The 12,064-nt window shown below is 54.3% G+C and overlaps 1 protein-coding gene across 2 annotated transcripts in view; it reads left to right on the forward strand.

The window, feature by feature from the left end:
- The first annotated feature begins 114 nt into the window (after positions 1-114).
- The window catches only part of SLC16A2 (solute carrier family 16 member 2), a 60,792-nt gene continuing 48,842 nt past the window's right edge, over positions 115-12,064 (forward strand). For both annotated transcript variants that reach the window (XM_044427269.1, XM_044427270.1), the window contains exon 1: positions 115-422. In XM_044427269.1, coding sequence (XP_044283204.1) covers positions 158-422 — 265 coding nt within the window. In that variant the 5' untranslated portion in view covers positions 115-157. The remainder of the gene's footprint in view (positions 423-12,064) is intronic.

Here is a 12,064-nt window from a genome sequence, read left to right on the forward strand (position 1 = left end):
GCGCGCGGGGGGGCGCTGGCGGCGGCGGCGGCGGGGGCGGGGGCAGCGCCGAGGGGCTGGCAGGAGGCGTGCGGGACCGGCTCGGCGGCCAGAGCGGGCGCGGCGTCGGCGGGCCAGCAGCAGCGAGAGCCGCCGCCTGAGCTCGACGGCGGGCGCGATGGCGCTGCGCAGGCAGGAGCGGGCGCTGTCGGAGGAGAAGGGGGCGCTGGACGAGGAGGAGGAGGGCGGCGGTGGGAGGGCGGGGGCCGCCGCGCCGGGCCCCACGCCGCCCGACGGGGGCTTCGGCTGGGTGGTGGTCCTGGCGGCCACCTGGTGCAACGGCTCCATCTTCGGCATCCACAACTCCTTCGGGATGCTCTACGACCTGCTGCAGAAGGACGTCGGCGGGGACGGGAAGGACTCCGCGCTGACGCTCAAGACAGGTGAGGAGGCGCTGCGCCCGCGGGGACCCCTCTCCGGGCCGCCCGTCGCCTCCCGGCGGGGCGGGGGGGGGGTAAGGGCTCGCCAGGGACGTCCGCGGCGGCGGGAGAGGGGCGCGGGGCCCCGGGGCCCCTCTGCGGCCCGCGAACCGACCGGTTCGCCGCCCCGTCCCTCGCTGCGACACTCGCCCCTAGGATCGCGCTCCCTCTCCCGGGACCGAAGGGCCACGGCCGTGCGTGCGTGCGGGCTGTTCCCGCGCGCTGGCCCGCTTGCGCATCCGCGCGGCTGGCTCAAATCGCGCCCCCGGGTCAGCAGCCCGCCAAGCACGCGCATCCATACGTGCGCGCTTCCTGCTCCGGGTCTGCTGATCGTCGGAACGTGTCGGAAATGCCCTCCTCTGCGCAGGCAAAGCGACGGCATAGCCGGGAGAGGTTCTGGTTCCGGTGGCTCAGCAGCTCTGCTAGCTGCCGGTTTCCAGGTCGTCCTTGCATGGCTTCCCGAGGGCCGCCCGGTGGCCCCTGCCGCTAGGGGGCCTGCGAAGTGCCGGGCAGTGAGCTCACGCCACCAGGCACCTCGCCACCCCCCCCCCCCGGTCAACCCCTTCCGCACCTGTGCAGCACTCGCACAACCTGCTGGATGGACGCCTTGCGCGGAGCGGGGGGGGGGGTCACTGCCCCGGTGGTCTGGAGAGGCTTGCACTCCGCCTCGGCCAGAGCAGAAACCCCACCAGGCTGGGGAAGAGGGGACAGCCCGTGGCGAGGTCCCAGCGCAGCCTCCCCCAGACTTCCCGGACCACAGCTCCCAGGCCTCCTGGCCGTGGGCTGTGCTGGCTGGAGCTGATGGGAACTGAAGTCTCAGCATCAGGCGGGCACAGGCTGGAGGCAGTTCAGTTTGTATCCAAGGGATTTCAGGATCCGGTCACAATGGACAAGAGGAACACTTGCAACGACACTTCAGGATGTTTTGCTGTGCTCTGCAGAGTTTACAATGCACCCTCTTAAACTGCAGCAGGGTATCGCACAGAAATGTGTTTGCCTTTTGATGTATCAGGAGCTGAGCGTAGTAGGTCTGATGGTTGGAAATAGAATGTCGCTTTGGAGCCCTGTGTCTTGCCACTTTTGTCTGCTGGGCCGGATCCTCTTGGCAGGCTCTGTGTACCTGAGGGATGAAATTTAGAGCAGCGTCTTGGTGTTTCTTGTGCAGTTTAAGGGGGAAGTGTTAACACGTTTATGAGAATCCATCCCTCTCCCCCATTTTGGCTGGGTTAATTTGTCTTGCTGCTGCAGCTGAACATAAATTTTGCTGGCCCCAAGAATATTATGCTTCCCACGGAAGGGCTTCTCTGAGCACAGCCCCTTTCTCTGCTCCAAACGTAGGGATGTAGGACAGCTTGGGAAGTTCGGAGATGGGACATGCCCATTCCCTGCCCCGTATATATTTGCCTTGGGTTACAGGAGCAACTGCTCTTGCTGAGTTTCCCTCTTCCGTGTTTTACTGTGACATCTCTTGAATTCAGATGCTCCAAAGTGGGTGGGAATTCTCTCATTTAAAAAGCAAAAAACAGAGCTCAGGGATCAAAATGGCTGCTTCATTCAGATGTTCCTACCTGGAAGGGAGAGTCGCATGCGAGCAAGGAGAGATTTGGGGCTGTGCCAACCTTCCAGGGATGCTCTCACCTGAAATATTCTCAGGTACAGCATTTGTTTTATGGGAAGCGAGAACAGCCTTCCCCAACCTGATGCTTTCCAGATGCGTTGGACTGTGGCTTCCAGCATCTTCCAACACGTCCGGAAGGCACTGGAGAAAGTTTAATATAAGACGACCACCTGCACAAAGGTGTTTCCAGCATGAACTGGGAGCATCACCAGGTGTGTGTTCGAAATTATGTAACCAGCATTCATTGCTTCTGTGAAGTACAGTCATGTCTGGGGTTGGGTTTCTTCCTCCAGTAGGGGAATTCCCAAGAACTTTCGGCTGCTCCTCTTCAGAAGTGTGGACCCTGTGGAATTGCCTCTCTGCTGCCTTGCTAGGGTTCTGATTGGCAAATCTTTTCTAACTCATTTGGCAGCCTTCCCCTTAAGACTCTCAAGACGCTCACAGAGGAAGGAGCAGAGCCAGCTCTTCCAGTTTCCATGTGATGGCTTGCCTGGTCACCGTAAAGTCATAGTACTTCGCCAGAGGCAGCCGGGTTTGGGGTTTCCTCTCTTCCATCCCTGCGTGGCCACACTTCGTCCCAAAGCTTAAAGGAAGGAGGAGGGCCCGATGGCAGGGCAGAAGATGCTCTGCATGCAGAAGGTTCCAGTCGCCATCCAAGGTTCAGTTTCGCCCTGATGTGCGACTGTTTGCAAAATCCTGGAAAAATTTGCTGTATTTAATTATGCCATTTTTTCTGTCGGTGGTGTTGGTCTCTTTGGAAAGCTCCATACATTGGCATCTCTAGGCAGCAGAGGGAAAACACCCACTTAAATGTCTTTCTATGCTCAGTGCGCCTTCTGAGTTTTCAATGTTGCGGAAGGCCAGCTTGTAGCTCTCAGATGGGCAATCCGTGAGTCCTGCTCTCAGGACGCATCAGGATAGGACTCAGAATATTAGCCAGGGTTTACAACAGAAGAGCGGAAGTAAGGTCAGCCAGCAGGCCCCACAATGTCAATTTATGGCTGCAGGTTTTATTAATGTAGCAGCTCAGACAACTCAGGCAGAGCAGGGGCACTCGGTCTTTTTAGACCTCCGGTGACCCTAAACAATGTAATGTACTGCCTGTCATTTTGCAACATGTTTGCAAACAATGTAATGAGCCTAAACAGTGAACCACCGCTTTGGCTTCCACCTGTTGTGTGTGTCTTAGCGAAAATGTTTGTTTCGTGTCTGTTTTGCAACATTTCTTTAATAAGAGGTTGTCTGATTTGGCGAATTGTTGGTAGCGTAGTACTTCTTCTAGATATATGACTTGGCAGGGCCCACTGGTTACTTCATTTTGGGAGAAGGTTACTACACAGGTAAATTCTGTACTGAAGCAGATCTTTGTATTCAGTGATGTACACACACTTTCATGTTGTTTCTGTTTCGTGCGAATTAACAAAGGAAAGGGTGAATGGATTTTCTATGCCTGCTGAGAGCTAACAGACTAATAATATAACAATGGAAGGGCAAAAGTCACTTCCTACAGTGCAATGCATCGAGGACGTTAGAGTGCTAAAATTATTTGGTTGACTTTTGTTGAGGCCTATGCATAATTGTTAGACAGTTGTTTAACACTCGCACAGCTTTGTCCGGCTGCACACGACATGGAAGAAGGTTGCCGGACGTGCAGTCTTCCTTCTGTGAGCATTGGAGGACTTCCTCTTGGCCCGGATCACTTTCCAAGACAAGGCCAAGCAAAAGAGGGCATCTTTTGCTTTCGCTTGACAGATTCCATGGCACTTTGGTGCACCCCGTTTCAATAAATTAGCAAGCACATCCCTTCACAGGGTAACAACACACTACGGAGGATCACGTTACCCTCAGTCTCCCCTGGGTCAACTCTGCCTTCTCCCCATGGCTTGAATAGAGGCAGAAGGATGAGAGAACTCCATTGGAGTCGCCCTTAGGCTGCGAACCAGCAGTGGGCTCTCAATGCTATGGCTGCCCTAGCGTGTGAATGGGATGTGATGATGCAGGTGCTGGCAAACCCATCTGCCCCGCCACGTTTTCCATCTACCTTCAGAACATTGTTGCTTGGCACTTAAAAATGGGAGTGAACTGAGCCGTAGCGGTGGGGTCAAACTGTAACAATGGTTTATACTCCACTTCAGGCAAGATGAGGGTTCCAAGGAATAACTGCGGAAGTATGGTTTACACGCTGTTGGATTACTTAGTGAGTTTGCAAATAAGTTTTGCCATTAACTGTCTTTTGCTCACCGGACTCTTTGGCGAGAAGGGTGAGCTGGCTGTTGAAAGATGGCCACGCGGTTGCTGGCAAAAGGTTGAGTCCTGCTGGCCAGCCATCCTTGTGATTCACCTAAAAGGAAGGTGGATTGGTTTTCTGGGCACCCTGTCAACAGCAGGAAGCAACCGTTCTGTGCTCGGATGTTCCTGCCAAATCGCTATTCCCATTTTACAGATGAGTGGGGTAAAGGGACTGAGGCCAGAGCTGCTCATTTGCTCAGAACCATGTAGCAAATCTGCAGAGAATCAAAGTGCTTAAAATGTGGATTTCTCCTGCCCAAGGACAGCCACCAGCCCACATTTGCTTTTTCTACAAAACAGATAAATAACAATCTGCATCCACCACTTCAGGTATCGCTTTCCATATTTGTTACTTGAATTTAAGGAGATGCAGAATGATGGTGCATATGGGATTGACTCGGCGTGATTATCCGGCCATGATTCCGTGAACACCAACCCCAGACAATGAGGTCGCCAGGATAAAGAGAGGCTTGGTGTTTCCCAGCCCCAGCGCGATCCTGGGTGTGCCTCTTCTTCCCGCAGAAATGCTGCCCGCCCGTTGCTGACGAGGATGGCGTGTTTGGCACAGCTTCAGATGAAGCCAGGCTTTGGGCCTCCTGGCTCAGGGCTGCACGGGTCCCTGGCCTTGCTGGATCGGTGGGCACGCCCGCAGGGTTGCGCGTTGTGGGCACGGGTGCGAAAGGATGCGTCCTGCGGGGCTTTCCGTTCCTAAGATGCCGCCCTGAGCACAGCAGGTCCCGGAATGCGCCTTTCTTCGAAAGCAGCCTGTGAGATGGAAAGAAAAATAACGTGCCCAGGAAGCCAAGCGCCAGGCTGGGCGAGGCCTGAGTTCCAAGGCGTGAAGCCGCTCTTTTGGAAGCGGTAGGAAGCCGGCACTGGAGGGCAGCTCTCTGCTTCACAGCATGCCAGCTTCCCTCTGCTTCCTATTATTTAAATTTGAAACAACCTTAAGGAACAAAATCAAAACAGGGAGGCTGGTGGGTGCCAGGCGGAGTGTCGGCAGGCGTGGCTCCACTTTGGCTCTGCGAGACCGCAGGCAGGGGTTCGGGCCAGTGGAACTGGGGGACCCAGCGCACTGGTGCTCAGCCGCTGAGCCACGGCCCTGAGGGAGGACCGTCCCCTTGCCCCAGCCAGGCGTGCTCCAGCATCTCTGCATCATCATGCTGCTCCCCGGCTCTCTTTCCCGAATGACACCAGCCTGTTTTTAATAAATTACTGCTTAGGTCATCACCATTCCTCTGCATTTATCTGTTCCTCTTTTCCCGCTTAAGAGGAATCCAACACATTCCATCCCTGCCCGCAATTTACCCTCACAACAGCCACTCAGTGAGGTAGGCCAGGTTGAGGGGGCGTGGCTGGCCCAGGGTCACCCAGTGAGTGTCATCTCTGAGCAGGACGAGGACTCCACCCCCCCCCCCGACCGCCACGCCAGCTCTCACACTGCATATCAATGATGGCCACTCCACTGCCAATTCTTTTAGTTGCCCTCCTATCATTTTGAAGCTGGAAGACGGCTGTATGGCTCGCCCTGGGCTGTGTGTGCAGGGAAGCGGCTGCATCTGCCCTGGGGCTCTGGGCCCCCTCAGGCCCAGGTGATGCTTGCGCCTTGTGTCAATGCGAACGGTTGCTCCCTGAAGCTGCAGGGGTGTGTGGATTCTCCCCGCAGAGCGGTGGATGCTCAGCTGCCCCTCAGCGCTTTAAAGGGAAAAGTTCTTCCCTCCAGGGAAGGTCAAGGGTGGACTTTAGCCACCGCGTGCCCATGCCTGCACGAGGGATGCTGGACGACCCCTTCCCCAAACGCACACTTAAGTGTGTGTTTGGGGAAGCCAAGCCTGTTTGCAAAAAAGATTTTAAAAGTCCAGGGAACAGTCGTGTACATGCCTCCCTCTTCCGTTCAGGGCCTGTTTGACCACATGTTCTGCATGCTCGTGGCACAGGGCAGGTCTCCGCTTGGTGATGAAACAGGCAAGGTGGGAGGAGGGTGTGCAGAGGGCGGCACTCTTGCCCCGGTTGACACCGGTGAAAGTTGGCCAAAGGAGGAATCACTTGGGCCCTGGGACTTTGCTTGAATCGAAGAAAAGGCTTTCAGGGCAGAAACAACTTCCGGGAGAGGTCTTGTCGTTCCAACACTCTCCGGGAAGCACCACGATATATGTACTGGCTCCATGGAGTAAAACTGCACTTTATGTGACGTGGATTGTGTGTGTGTGTGTTTTCTTTTTACTGTGGATGGGGAGTTTGCATTCAAGCCTGGAGCACTGCAGTTTTCCTCTGAGGGAGGAAAGTTGGCAGTCACCTGGACATCTGCTTTGGCCCCAGGAGCGTCTTGTCCAGCTCACAGCATCAGCTGCAATCCCAGGATCTCTGCCCACCTCCCCCTGCCAAGCAGGCGATGCACCACGAGTGCTTTTCCTAAATTGCAGCCTGGGGGCTCATTTCTCACTGGAAGAGCATCAGGTGTTGCTTTGAGTTTTGGAAGGAAAGTGCCTTGGGTTCCTCTGCCAGAATGTTTCCCTTTCTGCTCCTCGGCGGCCTGTTCTTGCACGTGAGCAAACAGGAGGAAGCGGTGGAGGTGTGCAAAGCAACAGCGGGTGCAAAGTCGGTGTCTGGACTTCAGCCACCCACATTCCTGACCGCTGGCCATGCTGATGGGGCCTCCTCTGGGTTGAAGCTCAGCACATCTGGAGGCCGCCTCGTGTCCACTCCTGGAGTCAGGGCGAGTGTGCTGATAAGACCAAGAGGTGTGGTAGTCGGTGTGGGGGCAGTAACCAGGGCTTTTCCTCACTCGTCCAGGTCACTCGCTTGAGCTGGCCTGGCGCCACTGCCCTTTCCATCTGGCTCGCCTTCCAGGGTGGTTGTTGAGCATCAGAGGAGATGGGGAGAGCTGCTGGTGCTTGTAGGAACACCTTGAAGGAGGGAGAGGGTAAAAAATGCTGGGAAATGCTCATGAGTGCAGGGTTTTGCCAGGCCCGGTGGTGCCTTCCCCCAAACAGATGTGTTGGATTGCAACTCCAATAGCTCCAATTCCCAGTGGGAAGCTATCAAAGGGTGAAGCAGCCGCAGTCTGTAGCCCCCCAGCTCTCTTGCCACCCCTTCTGTCGGGCTTCTTACCAGAAAGGAATCCATCAAAGAAATAAAATTGTTTGATGCAACCACCGTATGCCCTTGTGATGTGTTGGATTACCATCCCCATAATTGGCCATGCTGGCTGGGGATGATGGTAGTCATAGTCCCATGGGCCAAAGAGCCTCCCTGCAGCAGGCATTGGGGGGGGGGTGTTGCCAGGCATGGATGCCTGCCTGCCAGATGTTTCTTCCAGCTGCTGAGAGGGCTGCGGAGGATTTCCTCATCCAAAGCAGGGGTGACTTCGCAGGTCAGCAGGCCAATCCTTGCTCAGCCTGGCTAATTCTGGGGCTGGCTCACCAGCTTTGGGGCGGTGAAGTCGGGCTTTGTGCTGTGCGGAATCCCTGCAGACAGGAGGTCATCTCCCGGAGCCTCTGAGGATGCTGGCCAGAGGGGGGACGCGAACGCTTCCCAAGACGTAAGCTGCTCCAACCCCTGCACAATCCTGCCCGCCCAGAGGTCAGGTGGCTCTTACAGTCTAATCTGGTGCTGCCCCCAGATGCTAAGCCCCTCGGTCGATCTCCTGCCTTCGGGCTGCGTTTCAGCTCTTCAGGCACCCGAGGGACCCCAGCTGGCCTGGCCGTGTGTCCAAGAAGTTTGTGCACTTGAGGTCTTACAGAATAAATCCCCTGGTGGAGAGGGGCACTCAGTGTGCATAGTCACAATATGTGGTTTACAAACTTGAATTTTCACTGCATGGGCTTGCTTGATAAGGGGCCACGGCAGCTTCTCCCCCACACCTGTTTTCCCCTCCCCACCCCACGTCTTCACAGGCGGGTGGCTGCATTCGGGGTGTTTCGCTCTTCCACCATAGCATGCGTGGTCTTCTAGGCTCAAACGGGTGGCCCGTTTGAGCCCTCTGGATGGAACGTTGCTTTCGTGACGTGTTCCTTTCAAAGGCCTCTGGAATGACAAGCCATCATTTTCAGCTTCTGCTTGCCTGTAACTTGGCCGACAGACTGATAAGCATTTGGTGGATCAGGGCTGAAGGCACAGGCCTTGCTCTCCTTGGGGCACACTGCGTTTGTCAGCGGAGGACCGTTCTGGATTGCGAACAGGACCTTGCGTGGTTGAACAAGTCTCTGTATGAAAAGGGATTCCACTTTTGCACGGAGAGCTTTTGTTTCTTCATTTGCAGAGCTTCTGGGCATGGCAGTTCCTACCTACTCCCTGAAGTAGATTTTAGCCCAGGCTCAGGCTGAGGAGAAGAAGCCCAAGCGCGCTGGGATAGATTATTTATTCGTTTGTTTATTTAAACATTTTTATCCTGCTCTTCATCCAGAAAGTCTCCCAGGGCAACTTACTGACACACAAGCAGCTGACACACAAGCAGCACGTCCCTGTTTTGGTCTGCAAAAGATACAACATAAAAGGAACAAGCGACGGGGAGGGAAGAGGGAAAAGCAGGTGGCTTTGAGCAGCTCTTGCCAGCAGGCTAGCTTTTCTGTGTGTCCTCATGAACTCCAGGGAGGGAAGACAGAAAAAGAATGAAATAGATCCTATAGACTGGTGGGTTACTCATCCAAGTGGTTATGTTACCATCCACAGGAAGGCGCCCACAGGTTGAGAGAAGCTCCTGTGTAGAAATATACAAAAGGTAATGGGGGAAAACTCTAAGGGCTGGAAAAGACCCCAAGCAGCTCAGTGAAGACTGAGTACACTTTGTGGCTACACGGGGCTTACTGCTTCCTGTGGGACAGCCAAGGAGAGACCGGCGATGGGTGGCTGGAATGGAGGCACGCGGAAGGGGGCCCGGCTGGCAGGAAAGGTAAACAGGAGCACGTTTTGTAACAGGTCTGCCTTGTAAAAGTGTGTTTTCCCAAGCCACTTATCTGAAAGAAAGCTGTTTATAGGTTTAGTGGGCTTGGTGGTTTCTTTTGTGGGGTGCCTTTTCTGGAAACACGTTCTCTTGTTTTTCTGGAGCTCTCAGTGTCAAACATGGAATGCAAAAAGCCCGCCTGAACACATTTCCAGTAAAAGTGTGTTCTTTTGAGATCTGCCACAAGGAGACTGGACAATCACTGCCAATACCTTCTGAGCCCAGCTTTGCCACAGATTCATTTTACGGCCTTAATCAAGTCATTCATCCTGAGCTACCGCTGCGCTTTTGTACGGGAAGTGCAGGAGTGCCGTATCTACATGCTAACACCTGCCTGTCTCAGTGAACTGAGCGGCTGAATGCTTGGGACATTTTTTCAGGGCCTACGTGTAGCTTACTATTGTGAACAAGCTGTACTGCAGTAAAAATAGGTCTTAAGCTCAAAAGCATCAACAAATACAAAGTGCAAGTTCCATATCCAACCTGAAACAAAAACAGCACACACATGGCTTCGATTATCAGCACGTTAACCATCCGCTGCGATGGCCATGTCTGTTCATTCTTGATGATCTGCAGAGCAGAATCCCTCCAGTTCAGATTTAGGCTATCAGAAGGACCCTCTCCTCAACACCACACCAAATGCAAAAATCTTTGTTTACATAGCCCGTGCGATGTGTTCCCTTACACAAGAGACACAGCGAAGATGAGTAAAGCGGCTTCGTGCCCTTCAGCTGAATCTGTTCTCCATTCTTTGCTGCTTTATACTTCTGGTTTCCTTTTTGCTGTGGAGGAGTGCTTTAAAATAGCTAGCCAGAGAAAAAGAAAAGGAGAGAAACAGGAAAAAAGTGGTGACTCCAAACCACTTCATAAGGCCGATAATATGCATATGTGCCCAGTACCTGGGTGCCTTTGGCTCTCTTTTCAAAAATGACCTCCTGAATTGTAATTCCATCAGGACTTGTTACCACAGGTTCACCCAGTGCCCACAAGCCGGTCTCCACCTGGGACTTGTAGCTCTACCATAATGCTCTCACGTTTCATGCCACCTTCGGTGTTTTGGCCTCCAGATAATTCTGCGCATGGAGCAGAAAGTCAAACTGGCATTCCCCTTTGCATCGAAGCGGCCATTTTGTACAGCAACATAAAGCTGGAGCTCAACGCCTTCCGTGCCTTCAGAATCTGCAGGCTGAAGCCACTGCCACTGTCGGCCCTCCACAGGGCTGGTAGTTTCTTCCAAGGTTTTCTCAGGACTGCTGCACAATGTTCAAGTGCGTCAGGATGGGTCTCGAACGGGACATTGGACTGAGATTTGCCCCATGTTCCGTCTTCCTCCCTTGGAGCCAAAGCAGTTGCAGGATGCCCAGCTAGCTGCCCGTGGAAAGGTCCTCACTGCTCCTTTTCCAGCCACACCTGCTAATCACGGAGGAGACGCTGGCCCAGCTGCTCCTTGCCAGCTTCACCGTTCCCCCTTCACCTTGCCTTGGCAGCCAGAACTCATCAGCAACCAGGTGTGCAGGTGCTGCTCGGCTTCTCTCCATCTCAGTTCTCTCAGTGTCCTACGCTCTGAATCCCCTCCCCACGCCTCTCCCAGCTTGGAGGTCAGCAGCAGAGGTTCAGGGCTGTCTAATGCGGCCAAGGGAGGACCGAAATGAACATTGCACGTGTAAAGCGCATTTGTGGCAGCATCAAGATAGGTGTCGGTAATCGCCACACTGTCTTCAGGGGTTAACCTCAGCTCTGGATGATGGTCTCTGGCCCGGAATGCTGCCTGTGATGGACGGACCCCTCCTTTTTCCTTCTGCCCTTCTCAGACCGGTCCTCTAGGCTCCAGGGCCGAAGGAGATCTGGCTGCACATTTCAGAAGAAGGAGTGAGCTAGATAAGGGGCTATGTTGAGAGTACTTTGGTTGCCTTTTTTGAAGCCATGAAAAGAGTTTTCCTCCGTGATACCTTGGTGGAGGCTTTTATGCAAAAGTGCCAAGGGTTTCTGGGGGGCACTCTTGGGATCAAGGGTGCCAATCCATTGTCACTGAATGTTTCCGCCCGATCCAGGGAAGCAACCAGCATGGAGCAAAAGCGTGCAGGCTGCAAGGGGAGCCAGGAAAGAAACTCCGTCTATGCCAGGATATCTTACTAGGGCCAGCTCTGTCTCGGGAGAGATTGCATCACAGACTTTTTCAATCTGCATGCCTGAGCCATGTTGGATGAAAGAAAGGGAAGCTTGGAAGCGGCTCTCTCGGGCTTTCTAATTTCCCTTCCTACCGTGTCCCTGCAGAGAGCCTTAGGCAGGAGGGAATGTGCCCTTTGAAGGACGGAGCCGCGTGTTGCAGGCCATAATTGGAGCAGGTGGCGTAAGGAGGCGATGACTTCTGAAACAACGTGATTTGGAAGAGGGCAGGCTGAAGTGCGGAAGGGCTTTCTGGCCAGGGCCTGAAGGTCAGGTTTCGCGTATTAATACCAGAGCAGGACTGTTTTGCACCTTTGCATCTGGGGTGGACTTTGAGGCTTGGGGCCAACTGACTCCGCTAGCCGCATTAGCCAAGGGCCAGCCAGCAGCCATTTGTAGACCTGACCCAGGGCTCCCAGTCCTCGACAGCTTGCCGGCAAGATGGGTGTGCGTGACCCGCAACGAAGCAACTGTAATTCAGCGCTTAATTCATACCTTTTCCTGCGTATCCCTTTCTCTGCCTGCACGCTTCACTAGCGACAGAGGAGGAACTAAGTTCGACCGCATTTTCCAGCCCAAGTGTGACCCAGA

The sequence above is a fragment of the Varanus komodoensis genome, unplaced genomic scaffold, assembly GCF_004798865.1.
Source record: "Varanus komodoensis strain SLA01 unplaced genomic scaffold, ASM479886v1 scaffold18_3, whole genome shotgun sequence".
In the NCBI taxonomy this organism is placed as follows: domain Eukaryota; kingdom Metazoa; phylum Chordata; class Lepidosauria; order Squamata; family Varanidae; genus Varanus; species Varanus komodoensis.